Source organism: Citrus sinensis, chromosome 5 (genome assembly GCF_022201045.2).
Source record: "Citrus sinensis cultivar Valencia sweet orange chromosome 5, DVS_A1.0, whole genome shotgun sequence".
In the NCBI taxonomy this organism is placed as follows: Eukaryota; Viridiplantae; Streptophyta; class Magnoliopsida; order Sapindales; family Rutaceae; genus Citrus; species Citrus sinensis.
This window is the reverse complement of record NC_068560.1, coordinates 22,169,615-22,186,863: the sequence shown is the minus strand read 5'-3', so window position 1 is coordinate 22,186,863 and position 17,249 is coordinate 22,169,615. Positions and strand designations below refer to the sequence as shown.

The window sequence follows — 17,249 nt, the reverse complement described above, 5'->3', positions numbered from 1 at the left end:
CTATCATTCATCCATTACTCACGGCTTTATAACCAATTCTTCAAAATGTTCATGGCTGAAAATACTCTCTCTACACTAGCAGTGGCAACGGGTAAAGTCAATGCTAATATTATTAACAAGTAAACCAATGGATATACCTTATGTCTTTTAGTCTCGCACTAGTGCGCATATCCAAAATATATGTATCAAGTTGAATTTCAAGTGCCATGATATCAATTGCAGAGAACTCATTTGGATACAACTGACAGAAATTAACTCATTTAGATCAATTGCTTGTTGAAAGAAATTATGGGGGGCTTAAGAAAAATTTATTGAGAAGTTTTGGCAAATCAAATTAATTATTAAAACAATTTTTTTTTTCAGTGGGGACTTATGTCCCCACTTGTTCCAAGGTAAATCCCCCCCCAGCGAAGCAGTGGAGTTAAAGCAAAGCGTTTAAGAAGTGATTTAAGCTGATGCAAGCGTAAAGTATAAGAAGAATAAAACAACATCCTTTTACTGTAGCCAACAAAAAATTGGAGCTTCCTACTAAGTTATTCAGTTCAAAAGCTTCTGAGCTGTGCCAGAAGCTCCGAGAACAAGAAACAGGCAATCAAGCTCCGAGAACAAGTCGCCAAGCAGAAGCAAGTCCGTTTCTTTTCTTTTTTCAAAAATTATATTTAGACTTTTAATTAGTAAAATTTCTCGATTTTATTTATTTTTCATTAGTTTTTTTATGGTTTGTACAGGCAGTATTGAAGCATCTGCTCCATCTTGGCATTTTTCATTAGTTTTTTATAGTTCTTGTGTACAATATTTTTGTATTCAAATATTGTAGCGAGAAAGTTGGCTGAAGATTGTTGCAAGTATGGAGCAGAGAATCAAATTGACAATTCTTGCGTTGCAAGAGCTGCTCTTCAATTTGGCACTTCACATGATTTGATGGAAAATGAGAGGGAAACTTTGCTCGGGATTCTTCGTGATCAGGTTAGTTCATCCCTAACTAGAAAATAATTCAAATATAGAAAATTATATGTAAAATTATTATCGAAACTATTATCTTCTCATAAGGAAACTTAGTTCTATGATATTGAATAAAAGAATCCATTTTAAAGTTACAACTCTGAAATATTTAATGTTTTATATTAAAATCATTGCTAGTGACATCCATGACTTAATAATTTTATTGGTTCAAATGTTGAAGAGACCTTGTGACTTCTTACATCACTAGCAAAGACTAGCGTGTGACAAGTTATTGGCCGTGAGTTCTCTCAATTGACTCCAAGCATTTTCGATAAAGACACTTGCATCTATAGTAAAATCAAATCCATGAGACTGAAGGATGCATGTGGATGTCTTACAGGCCTAATTTAGATATTTTCATAGGTTTATTTCTATTTTAACCTTAAATACAGAAGAGAAGAACACTAACCTAATATGAATCATCCTAAGACCCAAAATTGCATAAATTATCCTTATATATATCCTTGAAGTAGGCCCAAATTCCATGATTATGTTGGAGGAACTTTTTAATTGAGGTTTCGTTCTTTCTTTTCATTTTTCTAACTATGTTACAGGTTTTTGGACATGTAGGTATCTGAGCCACTACGGGCGTTAATCAACGGAGCACCTTTGGAAGATGCTCGACACCTGACTCATCGTTATGACAAACTTCGACATGAAGTTGAAGCCCAGGTAAGCTTTGAGGTAACATATGCATGTATAAGGCAAGATGAGAATTATATTAGATTTATATTGAATATTTTCACCAGGCAGCTGAAGTATTTAGGCACCGATCAAAGATTAGGGAATCTGATATATCAGCAGAGAGTGCTGTGAAGCTTCGAAATGCAGAAGCAAGATTGACCGAGCTTAAATCTACAATAATGGCTCTTGGTAGAGAAGCGACAGCTGCCATGCTGTCAGTTGAATCACAGCAGCAACAGATGACATATCAAAGAGTTTTTGCTATGGTATATATGTTAATACTTTTTTGTGTGTGCCTATGAATGTGTTGACATTCTGCCTCTTATCTTCATGTTATTGTCAACTTTTATTACTATCATACTGATTTCTGTTGTCTTTTAATAACATGATGCATGTCCAGCAAAAGTCAAGTCACATGTTATTTTTTATTTAAGCCAAAGTAGCATTTGTCCTTTTTCTGGCCACTTCATGATTGCATGTTGGTCCAAGTGTCATTTGTTTGAGCTGCTACTTTGGATTAATTAAAAGACTACACGTGGTTTGTCTTTCGTTGGATGCATCATATTTTAACACTCGTATGCATATTCCAATCAAGTCTCGTAGAAGCTAAAATCTTCATGCCCAAAATTGATCGACGTAGCTTTTAAATAAATTAAAATATGCAAATGCTAAAATATAGGAAATATTAACATTGTAATTAGAAACTTTTTAATATGTCCTCTATTTTAATGTTTGCATAATTTATTGAATAATTTTTCAATGCTTTTAACATTTCAATAGCAGGAACTAACATGTCTATAGAAAAAAATTCACAAATTAAACTTAATTTTTGATGCAAGATGGCCTGTTATTATTCTATTATAATTTTATTTGAATTTTAATAGCTGATTTAGATGTTGCTTGAAAGTCAAACAGTTGCTCGCTTAGTTTTACTGCAACCCAAATAAATCAGGGGAGTGATTAAAACTCATCCTGCAAATGTAATATGTTTACATCCCTTGATCAATACAAGGACAATCACTTTGGTTTGAGTGGCTTTCTTCCGCTTCTAAAAGCCTATCTTTCCAACAATGTTGAATTAAGTCAACACTTGTTCGAAATGCTATTTTAGAGAAGTTGTATGCGGAGGTTTGGAACTATGCATTTTAACTTGCTTGTCCGCATCTATCTATTCCTTGGAGTGTTCTCTCCTTGTTTACTGCTGATAATATTGCATTTATTATTTTCGTCTCACTTATGCAAAAGAATAATTGTGACTTTTTATTCTCTTCCAACCCTTGCTGCTTGAATTAGATGATCCTAGAGGAGCAATCAAATGAGTCCTCCTCGCAACATGTGACTATGGAAATGGATGTAAATGCCTCATGTGTCTATCAGAATACTGATTCAAATGGAGCTGATTTGCAAACGCATATTAATCAGAATGACGTCTACTTTATAGCGAAAGTAAGGCTTCTGCTCTCTTGCATAGGTGAAAGTCCCTCTATTGCCCTCCTCCTGAAAAATCTTAAGAAATAAGATGCGCACAAAATTGAATGCTGTCTTTTAAGATTTATTTTTTTTTATTTTTTTCAAAAGAAATTTGTTGTATTTTACCATGAAAGTTGTTAATTTACTGAATTACAAACTTATCAATTAATTTGATGTTGCACAGCCTTTTGCTTAACATATTGCATTCTTATTTTAATTTTGGAGCAATAAAATTTTTGTATACCATCACTACCATCTGGTCAAGTATTTGTATTATTGCACAACATCTACGGAAGTAGTGATTAGTCTTGAAAGTGGAAGATGTCTATCTGTATCCTTTCATCCCAGATAAATTGTCATATGATCGTAGGACAAATTGTAATTATTTTTTAAAATTTATTAGTTAACACCTTGAAAATTCTTTTCCCCCAAATAAAATTGCTCTAAAAGTGTCCAACTGTGGTGCTAAGGAAGTCATTCTTAGGAAACTTTGTTTAGGAGAACAGGACTTTTAAGCATGAGGTTTAGCAAACACTAATGAATTAAAAAAGAGATAGTTGTTGGATGAGTTAGATAGAATGCATGAGCTAGAAGTATCATGTGTCTGAGTGTCTCTACTATCAATATCTCAGCAACATCAAAGCTGAGTTAGGCATGCCAAAGAAAGACAAACCACTGAAAGTTGTGTAGCCACTCACGATGTAGCAGGTGATGTAAAGTCTTGATATTGCTTATAGATACAAGACTGATAGCTCAGCATCCCTCTTTTTGAGATTTTCTCTTAAGTTAGATGGGCCTTTTTATGATTGTCTGAATTATGATACTCCTTACTTGGTTTACCTAGAAAAACTATGTTTATATGGATGTGACTTGGGGGAAATCTATGTATTTGATGATAAATCTGGCCGAGAAAGCTTATATTGCTAGGCAGAGGAAATTGACTGACCATAAGCTCTCATGTTAAATCCATCACTCAAAAGATGTCGGACACTTGTAATCCTCATTATCTATGAATTTCTTGTGCATAGGCCATGTTTTGTGGAGAGCAGTCAAAATTTCAAATTTAAAATCTGATCCATAATTTAAATAACTACATAAAGTTATACAGAACTTATTAGACTTTGATAGCTCTTAGTAACCCAATCGTCATGATATCGTATAGTACATATTAATGTCGTAGTAAAAATGGAATTTTGTTTCTAATATATCTTTGTTGGCCATGATCATAGTGGTTACAATGAACGTTGCTGCTACTGTTGCTGCTTTTGTTATGCTTTTTTTAAGATTAAGTTCTATTTATCCCATTATCTTGCAGGTTATACATCCATTTGATGCTCAAGCAAATGGAGAGCTAAGTCTTTCAATTGATGATTATGTTGTGGTTCGCCAGGTACTTTCCCCTCTAAATACCAACACAGAGATTTTTCTACTCTGCTATTAACTTATCCTTCTAACAACTTATGATATGTGGAATTTAGAACTAATGCTTATACTTATTTGATGTTCAAAGCACATGGCATTTTGTTCTTAAAATTGTGATTGAAAAGCAATGAGTTAACAAATGATGGTTGGTTTTCTTTCTTCCTACCATATATTCCCTTTTACATTGAAGTGCAAATCAGAATATAGTAGGGTTGCTAGCTCAGTTCTAAACCACCCAGTTTACCCTTATAGACGTGTGAATTTATATCTTGTTATGCTTCCATAGTTATGCTGTTATTTCAGTGATCACAACTAATTCACTCCTCCTACGTAAAAGAATTAGTTTTCCCCTTAGGTCTTTGAACGGTCAACTTTTGTTTAATTCACCGTTTTAGTTATAACTTCTCAAGGTGGCTCCTATTGGATGGTCGGAAGGTGAATGCAAGGGCCAAGCTGGTTGGTTTCCCTCGGCATACGTAGAAAGACAAGAAAAAGCCCCAGCTAGCAAGATATCAGAAGCAAACTCCTCACCCGAATGTGATGCGACTTCTTAATGAACTCTTGCCAAGTATCTATATGTTCTTTTTCTTGTATTATATTGCTATTTTAGTTTATAGAACGACTACGACAATTGATAAGTGGTTTGATTGCTTCTTTTAATGAAATCTTACTAAACTCGAAGTAATATGTGCGATCATATGCATTTTAATATTTGTATTTATCTCCAAGTTGAGAAGAATATCTGTAGTAACAATTGTGTTTCCAAATTGCCTTGAAAAAAAATACACATCATGTTGAGCAACAAATTTTTACTGTTATTTCTTCCCAGTTTTAATTTATTTTCTCCCTGACTTGAATTTTATATTAGTAGCTTGATAAGAAAGTAACTCAAATCAATCAAACTGCCTTCATGCAAGAGATTGAATTTAGAATTTCTCTTTGTGAAACTTTTCAATCATAATGTTATGAAATATGTGCGCATGAACTTGTTAATTTCTAGTTGCATTTGGAGTATGTATGATATAATCTGAATCACTTGTATAATGTTCTTTACCTTCCACATGAAGGTAATGAAACTTCTAACTAGTGAAATTTTCTAGTCTTAAAATTATGAAATATGTGGGATTGACTTAGAAATTTTTGGTAACATCTAGAGAATGTATGGTATAATTTGAATTTATTAGCATAATCTTCATCTTCATTGATTTGTAAATTATGAAACTAATATATAAAAAACTAATGTTAAATCCTAATTATCTTAAGTTCTTAAAATTGTTGAGGAGATATGAAATTCTGGTGGGTGGATTTGAGAGTTTTAGCTTTGAGAATACTGCTTAATCTCTACTTTGATGTTGTTGTGCCCCTTGTTGTGGCGAGGCATTAATCTTCTTGAATTTTTTGTTAGGCTTCAACTTTATTGGATATATACCTTTCTTGATGAAATGTATGGGTCCATCGATTTGGTGTTAATGTTGCTAGTGAAGAAGATGATGATAGCACAATAATCGTTCTTTTTTAGAGTAAAATAGGCGATCAAGTGTATCTGTGTGTTTCATTTCTTGTGTTTAATTTTAAAATTATTCTGAATATAGTTTCTAAATGAATGTTATAGAGTGAATGCTTTTAACATTGGAGATGGTTCTCTTATTTAAGTATGCTGCACAGTATAGGGAAGCTATACGTTATGGTGGACAGATATGGGTTTGGATCCATCCTGCTCCAAATCCAGATCTGCAAAACTTGATCACTCAGTTTTTTAAGTGTAGAGACAAATGTGAAGTGCTTGGAAGTTGGAAGCTATATAATGCTAAATACTACTACAATTTTAATAAAAAAATATTTCCTAAGCAAACTTGATTAGTACTTAAAGAATCGAAATTAAGCTACTAATTAATTTCAATGACAAAATCTTGTTGGAATAAGATTGTCTACAACAAAATAGTAAGATGAAGTTATCCACATTTCAACAAAGTAAAACCATCTACGTCGCCAATAAGAATTTACATATAAAATAATAACAATTGCGAATATCACAATTACGTACGATGTTGTAAATGTGATAAAGAAACTGTCCATGTCAATTAAATTATCATCTCGTTCATTGCCAATTGAAGCCTCCGGCATAGTTGCTGGTGATTTGCAAATGGGCAATGGCAGTCCACAAAGAAAAGTATTTCCCTCATAACTTCTCTCGTTGAAGGTTGCAAATTGTGCTTTCCATTCTGGAATTTCGCCTGATAAGTTATTGTATGCCACACTGAAAACCTCCAATGTCTTTAACTCCACTAGTTGATGAGGGATTTTCCCATTCAATTTGTTGTAGGAAAGATCCAAACTTTCGATTTGCTTCAAGTTTGAAAATGTTGATGGGATCGATCCTGTCAAGTTGTTGTGCGATAGATTCAATGTTTGAATCCTTGTCAAATTTCCAATTTGAGAAGGAATATGACCGATTAGCTTGTTGCAAGAAAGATCAAGTCCTGATAGGAGGCTAAGCACTTTTCCTTGGTAAATGTACGCAATGTTCTTTGTTGTGAACTCAAAATTTTCACGGATTTTCTTTTCTACATCTCCCTGAGGGCCTTCGATGGAAAAAGATATTTCAAATTGCTTATCAAGACTAGAACTGTTGTTGTAACTTTCATGAAGTGTTGTGTTATCTAAGCAGAGAGGAATAGAACCGTGAAGACTATTATTAGAAAGATCTAACAATTGTAGTTGGTTCAATTTGCACAATTGAACTGGCACTTCACCTTCAAGATTATTGTGACCTAAGATAAGGTGGCTTAACTGAGAAAGCCCATCAACCCAATCCGAAATGTTGCCATTCAAGCGGTTATAGCTAAGATCTAATGTCACAAGGGAATAGGAATTAAAGAATGTACCTCTTTTTAATTGTCCATGTAACATATTTTTTGAAAGATGAACTTGTTCGACAGAGAGAGGATGGAAACAAGATGGTAAACTTCCAGATATGTTGTTGTCTGAAATGTCCAAAATCTGAAGCCAATCAAGTTGACAAAACTCCACTGGAATAGGACCTTCAAGATGATTCTTGGGCATCATAATATGTTGTAACCTTGTGAGATTACCCAACCATCGTGGAATCTTACCCGAGAGACTGTTATTATTAAGGAACAATCCTTCTAGTACGAAGCATTTAGACAAACTTTGTGGGATCTCACCTACGAAGTGATTGCCTTCCAATTGTAACCATCTCAAGTTTGTCAGGTTGAAGTTTCTGGAGAACATATGACCTTCTAAGCTGTTGTTTGACAACGCAAGAGACTCCAAGTTGACGCAACCGACGACCAAGTGCTCGGGGATTTCACCAGTCAAGTGATTGTTGGATAAGTCCAGAATTTGGAGGAATTTCATATTACCAAATGAAGAGGGAATGCTACCGTCTAAAGCATTCATGGAAATGTTTAAAGAAAATAAGCTCGGTAAAACATCTCCAATTTCTACTGGAATGTGGCCTCGGAAGTTGTTGTTGGATATATCCAACATTCCTAACCGCTTGTGTGAATGAATTGGCAACTGAAAAGGTCCTCCAAGAGAATCATTGACGAGTGAAAGTTGTCTCAATTTTGTGTTGTTTTCCAACAACCAAGTTGGAAATTCTCCATTCATCTTTATGTGTGAGAGATCAACATACTCCAGGTCATGTTGATGGTAAAGGAATTTGGGGAATATGAAACCGTCTCCGTAACCGGAAGACAATGAGAGACGTGATAATTGGAAGTTTGGGGCAGTCAAAGAATGTGACTGAGTTATTTCTGCATTTATTTCATTGTTGTCAGCATAGAAACTCTTGAGTCGTGAGTGATTGAAAAATGGTTCAAGTGAAATTGGGATCTGGAAGTGATTGTTTGAAAGATACAGCTCTTCAATGGATGTCAAATGAACGAGGGGAGATGAGGAGATGCTTCCAGTAAGTTGATTGGAAGAAACATCTAATATTCGGAGGGATGTCATATTTGCCAAGCACCAAGGCAAGCTACCTCTTAAATCGTTATAAGCAATGTTCAACACTTGCAGATGCACCAACGAACAGAGACCTGAAAAGTTATTAAATTCATCAATTATTAATACAATATAAAGATTAATGAATGCGTATTATTCTTTTATAATAAGTGATTCGTCTTTGTAATTAAATATTGAATTGAAAATTAATATTATAGATTAAGAAGGGAGGGTGGGAGCATCTGATTAACCTCGATCAAGAATCCTGCTGCTGTTAGTGCCAAGAATAGAACCGAACAGTGATAAGTACTTAAGAGAAGGCATCGATTCACCGATGATTTGAAGAAAGCTGGTGTTGAGTGCAATGAGCGCGCCTTCCATGTCCAAATGTTCCAAACTCTTGAAATGAGGAAAACCTAGCAGAAACATTAAACAATAAAATAAATAAACAAAAATGTTGAACACGTAGGACACCATTGAGTGAGTTCACAATCGACACTTTTCTTTTACCTTGACCGCGTACGAGACCGTTGACTTCACAACCAATCATTGACAAATTTTTTAACGAAGGGAATATTGATGCAATGCTTTGCAGAAGGCTTATATGGAGAGAGGAAGAGTCCAATGTCAAATATTCCAAGTTGGTGAAATTGTGCAACTCTGTTTAGAATTAGAAGGAAGGAGCAACAAATTTAGCTTAATTAATAATACGGAAAAATTAATTAATTAACAATTTATTTATAAATTTGGCGACATCTGTACCTTTTACTTACCTTGAGTAGCGGTCGCTATATCGGTAAAATTATTAGACGAAAGGTAAAGAGTGTTGAGGGACGGGAATGATCCCATTGACTGTAACAACTTGCTTCCATCTCTAATTTCAACTCCCGATAGATAGAGGCTTTTCAACTTCCTCAAACCTCTGTAACCTGTTTAACAATAATAATAAGGATAGGATTGAAAAAAAAATCAAAATTTATTGTCTAAATTTAGATCTAAACAAAATAAATGACTAATTCAATTATGACTCATTTCATATTTTATGCTTTAGGAAAAGAGCAACATTGGTTTTCAATTGCTATAAAGATTAAAGAACCGAAATCAAATCTTTATTACATTCTTTTTTTGAAATAATAGTATTACCTTTTGTTTTTGAAATAATATGAATTCTCTGTTTCTTTATTTTTTTTAATTATGTTTTTGTACATTTTGGGCCTTCCCTAATCAAACGAATTAAATTAATGTAATTAAATAATATTTTAATTGTGTACCTTGAGGAACCTCGAAATTGTCTATTTCATTGCCGATCATGTCCAACTTCTCTAAGTTGCTCAAGGAATCAAATTCTGCAAACATGCCAAGACGCCAAGACTTAAGACTTAAAATAGAGTTAATAAATCAATATAAACAAATGATAAATTTTATCATTTTTAACTGGACAAAATTGTAAATTAGTCATGGGGTATTTGCTTCACAGTTAGAGTAATTTTTTTTTTTAATCTTAAAGTCGAGACATACAAAAGTACAAGATGAAATTATGAGAAACATTGAAAATTGTATTTATGAATTGCTTAAAACTATTTTTCTAATATTACTCATAAAGAAAATTGAATTCAAAGCCTTGAATCTTATTTTAGCATGTTAATGGAAGAGTTGGGAGAAGCGATGACGTTTTAATTACGTACCTTTAATATTAATACTTCCTTCCAATCCATTGAAAGATAAATCTAATGATGTTAATGATGAAAGACGAGCAACAAATGACAAGATGCTATTATTGAACAAGTTATGACTTAAATCAAGTATCGTCAAGTTGCTCAATCTTTCTAGACCTGCAAGTAAAGTCAAAACAGAGATCACAAATAATGTTTGGTGTAATTTCAAAATTAATCACTTAAAAAAATATGTCAAAATTGTCAACTGAACGAAGATGCATATAATTGTTTAGTCTTGATATTCCACTTAAATTAGGAGGGAGAAAGTAAATTAATTAAATTAAATGAAACACCTTCATTCTCAACACTACCGGCTATATTGTTCTAACGTAAATCAACCCTGCACCCAGCCCCATCCCCTTGACAACGGTCAGTCGTGACAAAAATTATAAGGAGAATTGAAGAAATGTTTTAAGTCTCGAAAGACCAAATCTCTCATGCACCAAACATCCCTCACGCCACCTCCCTTATAATATTATTAATATTAACAAAACTAACATTATCACCATTTTGGATTTTGAACCACCCATTTTTTATATATTTTTAATTAACAAAATGCACACTCTCTGTCTCTCTGCCTCTCTGCCTCTCTGCCTCTGCAACCAACAAGATGGCTCTATGTTATTTATAACAAACATATCTAACAATTTGTACACCCAGCCCCAGCTAGTTTTCAGTTGACTTAATTGGTGGTCTTTAGTCTTCTCCCAGTCTTTCATGCCCTTAACTTTCTTCCTTTCTTTCCATATTTCTCATTTTGCTTTAATTTTCCACAATTCTACCTTGGATTGTAATTATTAATTCCCCACATATTAATTGAGTGAACGCTTGCCCACCTCACTTCAACAACAACAACAACAGCAACAACAATAATAATAATAAATAAATTAATAAATTCATTCTTCAAGTCCAATGGAGTGAGGACAAGTCCAATGTCAAATACTCCAAGTTGGTGAAATTGCCAACTCTGTTTAGAATTAGAAGGAAAGAACGACGAATTTAGCTTTATTAATAATACGGAAAATTAATTAATTAACAATTTATTTATAAATTTGGCCACATCTGTACCTTTTACTTACCTTGAGTAGTAGTTGTCGCTATATCGGTAAAATTATTATCCCTCAGGTAAAGAGTGTTGAGGGATGGGAATGATCCCATTGACTGTAACAACTTGCTCCCATCTCTAATTCCAACTCTTGATAGATCAAGATAATTCAACTTCCTCAAACCTTTGTAACCTGTTTATTAATAATAATTAGGATAAGACTGAAGAAAATCAAGATTCATTGTCTAAATTTAGAGTAAACGAAATAAATGATTAATTCTATTGGGAGTCATTTCATATTTTATGCTTTAGGAAAAGAGCAACATCGTTTTTCAATTGCTGTAAAGATTAAAGAACCGGAATCAAATCATTATTACAATCTATTTTTGAAATAATAGTATTACGTTTTATTTTTTGAAATAATATAGATTCTCTGTTTCTTTTATTATTATTATTATTATTATTATTATTATTATTATATTATTTTGTACCTTTTGGGTCTTCCCTAATCAAACAAATTAAATTAATATAATTGAATAATATTTTAATTGTTTACCTTGAGGAACCTCTAAATTGTCTATTTCATTGTGGCTCATGTCCAACTCCTCTAAGTTGCTCAAGGAATCAAATTCTGCAAATATGCCAAGACGCCAAGACTTAAGACTTAAAACAGAGTTAATTAATCAATATAAACAAATGATAAATTTTATCATTTTTAACTGGGCAAAATGATAAATTAGTCATGGGGTATTTGCTTCACAGTTAGAGTAATTTTTTTTTTTAATCTTAAAGTCAAGACATACAAAAGTACAAGATGAAATTATGAGAAACATTGAAAATTGTATTTATGAATTGCTTAAAACTATTTTTCTAATATTTACTCATAAAAAAAATTGAATTCAAAGCCTTGAATCTTATTTTAGCATGTTAATGGAAGAGTTGGGAGAAGCGATGACGTTTTAATTATGTACCTTTAATATTAATACTTCCTTCCAATCCATTGTAAGATAAATCTAATGATGTTAATGATGAAAGACGAGCAACAAATGACAAGATGCTATTATTGAACAAGTTATGACTTAAATCAAGTAGCGTCAAGTTGCTCAATCTTTCTAGACCTGCAAGTAAAGTCAAAACAGAGATCACAAATAATGTTGGGTGTAATTTCAAAATTAAACATTTTAAAAAATATGTAAAAATTGTCAATTGAATGAATATGCATATAGCTGCTCAGTCTTGATATTCGACTTAAATTAGGAGAGCGAAATGTAATTTAATTGAATTAGACGAAGCACCTTCATTCTCAACAAAACCGGTTATGTTGTTGCCACGTAAAGCAAGTGACTCAAGTTGTTGAAAGGGAGTAAACAAAGAAGCATTCAGATACCAGCTGTACTCTCCCGAATACGTGCCAGAAAGGTCTAGCGCTATCACTCGGCCTGTGGTGTTGCTGCATTCAACCCTTTCCCACAGACAACAATCAGTAGCTCCCTCACCATCTACCCAGTCGTAAAGATAATCAGAAGGATCATTGAAGAAATGTTTGAGTCGCAAAAGAGCAAATCTCTCGTGATCCAAACATCCTTCACTCCACCCACCTTCTAATATTATTAATAACAAAACAAACATAATCACCATTTTTGATTTTGAACCACCCATTCTAACTATATCTTTAAGTTCTAAAAAACACACACACTTTTTCTATCTCTGTAACGAACCAAGGCTCTATGCTATTTGTTTATAACACATCTAACAATTTATACACCCAACTAGCGTATAGTTGACTTATTTGGTTGTCTTCTGCAACTCTTTCATGCATTAATTTTCTTCCCATTTTTTCCATATTTGTCGTTTTGCTATAATTTTCCACAGTGACGCGTTTTGAGCTATAAACAAAGGATAAATGAGAGAGATTGAGATGACAAATGAACAGAAACTAGAGTATGTGTGTTTAGTAAGAGAACGATTATACGTTTTTATTATATATCAACCTAACAATTAACTTTAAACAATTATAATAAATAAAAATATGATGTTAAAAAATAATACAGAACATGAATAATATATTTTTGTAAACAAAATTTGTGTAACCATTTATCAAATTAAAGAGTATATGTGTGATTATCAAAACAAATCGTAGAAGTGTCATTATTATTATTTGTTCCTTTGAAAAACACACCATTATAAAAGGGCCGAAAGACTTCCACACATTTTAAAAGTCTTTAGGCCTTTTTTCTATTTTTTTTTAATTTGTATTTTGTTCCACACGGCCAAATATTAGATTTTACATGTTTGCCATTTTGTGGAAATTCTATTTCTATTTTTTTACTTTAGCAAGTAGGTGGAGTCAATACGGTCAGCTACTCAATTATTGTTAGTTAGCAAAATAAAATTTTTGGCCAGGTGCATGTGTTGTAAAAAAGTTTTTTGAAAAAATTATAATAATGGGAAATTGTCCTAATGTCTTTCTAACAATTTACTACTGCCAAATCTTTACAGCTTCACTTCTCTGGTTCAATTGTCGCCACAAAAGCACAAGTACTTTTTTCGTCCAATTAATTAATGATCAATCTAAAATTATATAGGTTGGTCGAATATTCCCCTAAAATTAATTAATTTTACCGAAAGAGAATTATTAGACAGATCAAGTGTGTCTAGTTTTTGTGTTGTTTTGTGACAATCAATTTGGAAACTCTCCACTGAAGTTAACGTCTGAGAGGTCAACATACTCCTAGTGATGTTAATGGAAGAAGAATTTATAAGAGGAGAAGAGAGAGTAATTATCCTTGATCAAGGAAGGTACCATTAAGTCTAGAATATGACAGTCAATGACAGAAAAATTAATAAGCGTGTAATCCATGAACAAAGATTTTAAATCCTTGAAATTTAGATAACCTAAAAATTTACATTGAACAAGAAATAAATCAACAATGCCCCTTTGATCACATAATCGATGAAACTTAGGATATATAATTAACACTTGTTAATTTTACTATTAAATTACTATTTTTTCTGTATTATTTGAATAAGGGAGTTGATTTGGAGAAACTCTCGCTATAATCGATGAAAATCAGGATTTAATCAATGCATATTCATTTTATTTTTAAATTAATACTTTTCCATTATTATTTGAAGAAGGGAATTGGTCTGAAAAAATCTTACTGCAACATATATTATTGACACAATGATGCTAATAATAAAAACCCTAATATGATTGTTTGAAAATGTGAGATCTTCAAGGGTTATCATATAAATGAGAGGAGATGAGGAGATATTTACAGTAAGTAGATTGGAAGTAAATCTTGAAGAGAGGTTAAATTTGTCAAACACCAAGGTAAATTACCCCTTAGATCATTGTTGTCAAAATTGAGTCTTGCAGATGCACCAACTCATGTAGACCTGAAAAATCATTCATCCTTTGACTATATAACAATTAATAAATATATAAAATATTTGAACATATATATTAAATGATAAATTTATTAATAGTATAGCATTATATATGTTAAATTCTTCAAAAAGAAAGATAGAACATACACTTGATAATTTTGTTCTATTAATTTAAGTTATGTTTATGGCTATTCCAATTAATTTAAGCTAAAATGGATATTTTCATAATTTTATCACATAATCAAGAAATAAATGTATATTTTAAGATGCTAAAAACAGTCAATAGTTAAACTTAAGGGAAAATTAAAGGCAGAAATGGTCTAGTGACTATTTGAAATATTGGTGGTGGAGTAACAATAATCAATTTATTTAGATGTGCAATTAAATTTGCACTATAAAAGATGCATAATGGAGGATTAGAAAGGTCATAATGGGGGGTTGAAATAATAACATAATAAAGTTAAAGTTGATGTCAATTAGGGTTGCAAAAAAATAATAAATGATGTTGTTTTCTAGTTTTTGGAAGTCATGAGAAATAAATTTTGTCGCTTTCTTGATATATATATATAGTGGCTAATCAAATAATCGGGGATTAAAATAAATAACATAATAATAATAAAAATATGGAAGTTTAAGTTGATGTCGACTGGTTTGCGTAAATAAAAAGTATTGACTCTTAAAAAGACATCAATTTTATGAAAGACAATAACGCGGTTTGATCCACTCTATAATTAATGATGTTATTTTCAAATAACAAAATTTTCTAGCTCTTGGAAATTTTGGAGAGAAATTAATTTGGTCGTTTTCTTGATTGACGGTAATCAAATAATGGATGACTCGTAAAAACCTTCCCTTGTTTTTTTTTATTAAAAAAAATGAAACAGAGGTAAGCAGAAGCTATACTCTACAAAATGCCTCAGGGGCATAGCTGATAACTGAAAAAAAAAAAAAAGCGCATTAAGATAGAACATAAACCTGGTAACTTTGATGCATTAATTATGTTTAATTAAAATGAATAATTTGGTCATGACAACAATAAATCTATCAATTTTTAAGTCATCAAAATAGTTGAAAATAGTTTTTTACAAGAGGAGTGAGAGTCATTGCCCTCAATCAAAGAATGGTACCATTAAGTCTAGAATATGACACTCATGGGTTGAAATCCATGACCAAATTAACATTCTAAATTCTTGAAATTAAGATAGCCTGAGAATTAACAATAAACAAAAATTAAATCAAAATTTCAATTTTATTCGCGTAATCTATCCAAACAGGTTGAATCATCAACACCAATTTTTTCATTTCTAATTTAATACGTTTTCATTATTATTGGAAGAAAGGAATTCAGAATCTCATTAGAGTATATATAACTTAAAAAAATTTTTAATTGAAATTAACTTAAAAGAAAATATTTAATAAAAATTAGCTTTCTAGAAGGATTATAATTATATGGGGAGGAGACCAGTCCATTAATGTCAATTCTTCCAGGTTGATGAAATTGTACAACCCTAGGTATTTAGGAAAATTAGTTAGCATTTTGTTAATTTAATTATTTATTTTGCCACATCTGTAACTTTCACTTACCTCGAGAAGCGATCTCAGTACAATTGAAATTAGACTAAAATTATTAACAAAAGGAAACTCATCACCCGAATGCGATGCTACTTCTTAATGAACTCAATTGCCAAGTCTGTAAATGTTCTTTCTTCGTGTATTAGATTGGCGTTTTAGTTAATGGACGGCTGCCGCAATTGATAAGGAAGTGGTTTAAATGCTCCTCTGAGCGAACTCTTGCCAATACTTTAATTCACTCATATTTCTTGGGTGGGCAATATTAATATTAACTGCTACTAATTCTTTGGTTTAATAATAAAAAGATAATTAATTCTCTGTATTATTAATGAGATTATAGAAGGCCAAGTAAAGTTAGAGGCAATTAAACTCCTCGTTATTCAAGACTTGTAATTTTTTTCACCTCTCTAAGAATGAATATTAACAAACAAGAGCAAGTAAAGTTAGGATAACATATACTTGGAGGCCAGAGTTCAATTAATTTGTGTCGTTTTATTATTAATCAGCAGCCATGGGCGACAACTCGCAACTTCATGTCGTTCTGAGCACCAAGCTTTCTCTAGATAGAAAGACAATGTATATGAAAGTAAGGAAATTAATTAAATTAAACATCTTATTCATCTCAATACACAATTTTCTTATTAAAAAAAGGAATTAAAAATTATTATCTGCATCTGCATATATGTATGCAGTTGATTTTGTATAAGACCACCCTACTTATTTGATTTTTTTCTAATTACACTATTATTCTTAGGTGAAATTACTAAAATAAGTACATAAAAAATATGGATGTGAGCATGTTCTGAGGGTAGAAAGATATGGAAGTTGATGTTATTAAAAAAAAAATAAAAAAATCAATCGTCGTGATGTTCGGGACAAGTCGAACAAAATATGGATCACTTTCCACACATTTTAAAAATCTTTACCCTTTTTTTTTTTCCTTTTTCGTTAAATTATATTTTGGTCTACACGGCCAAAAATTA

At 32.0% G+C, this 17,249-nt stretch overlaps 3 protein-coding genes across 23 annotated transcripts in view; 2 read left to right on the top strand and 1 right to left on the bottom strand.

The window, feature by feature from the left end:
* Window positions 1-5,127, top strand: part of LOC107175196 (SH3 domain-containing protein 1-like) — a 76,440-nt gene extending 71,313 nt beyond the window's left edge. Inside the window, exon 11 of the transcript XR_008055033.1 lies at window positions 4,989-5,127. The gene's annotated coding sequence lies outside the window, so the exon portion shown is untranslated. The remainder of the gene's footprint in view (window positions 1-4,988) is intronic.
* Window positions 1-17,249, bottom strand: part of LOC102613321 (receptor-like protein 15) — a 74,911-nt gene that overhangs the window by 34,210 nt on the left and 23,452 nt on the right. For 8 of the 21 annotated variants that reach the window (XM_052442189.1, XM_052442193.1, XM_052442198.1 and 5 more), the window contains 2 exons: window positions 11,861-11,935; window positions 11,339-11,497 (listed from right to left, as the gene is read on the bottom strand). In XM_052442189.1, coding sequence (XP_052298149.1) covers window positions 11,339-11,497; window positions 11,861-11,935 — 234 coding nt within the window. Of the gene's footprint in view, window positions 1-7,331; window positions 7,620-7,763; window positions 8,640-8,795; window positions 8,961-9,054; window positions 9,205-9,317; window positions 9,474-9,815; window positions 9,891-10,229; window positions 10,377-11,338; window positions 11,498-11,860; window positions 11,936-12,275; window positions 12,423-12,599; window positions 13,030-17,249 lie in introns of those variants that run through there. The other 13 variants (XM_052442190.1, XM_052442200.1, XM_052442207.1 and 10 more) reach the window with 11 other exon arrangements.
* LOC102628997 (SH3 domain-containing protein 1-like) overlaps window positions 579-17,249 on the top strand; it is a 164,098-nt gene continuing 147,427 nt past the window's right edge. The window contains exons 1-4 of the mRNA XM_052442265.1: window positions 579-627; window positions 729-966; window positions 1,573-1,674; window positions 1,752-1,952. Of these exons, the coding sequence (XP_052298225.1) occupies window positions 922-966; window positions 1,573-1,674; window positions 1,752-1,952 (348 nt within the window). The 5' untranslated portion in view covers window positions 579-627; window positions 729-921. The remainder of the gene's footprint in view (window positions 628-728; window positions 967-1,572; window positions 1,675-1,751; window positions 1,953-17,249) is intronic.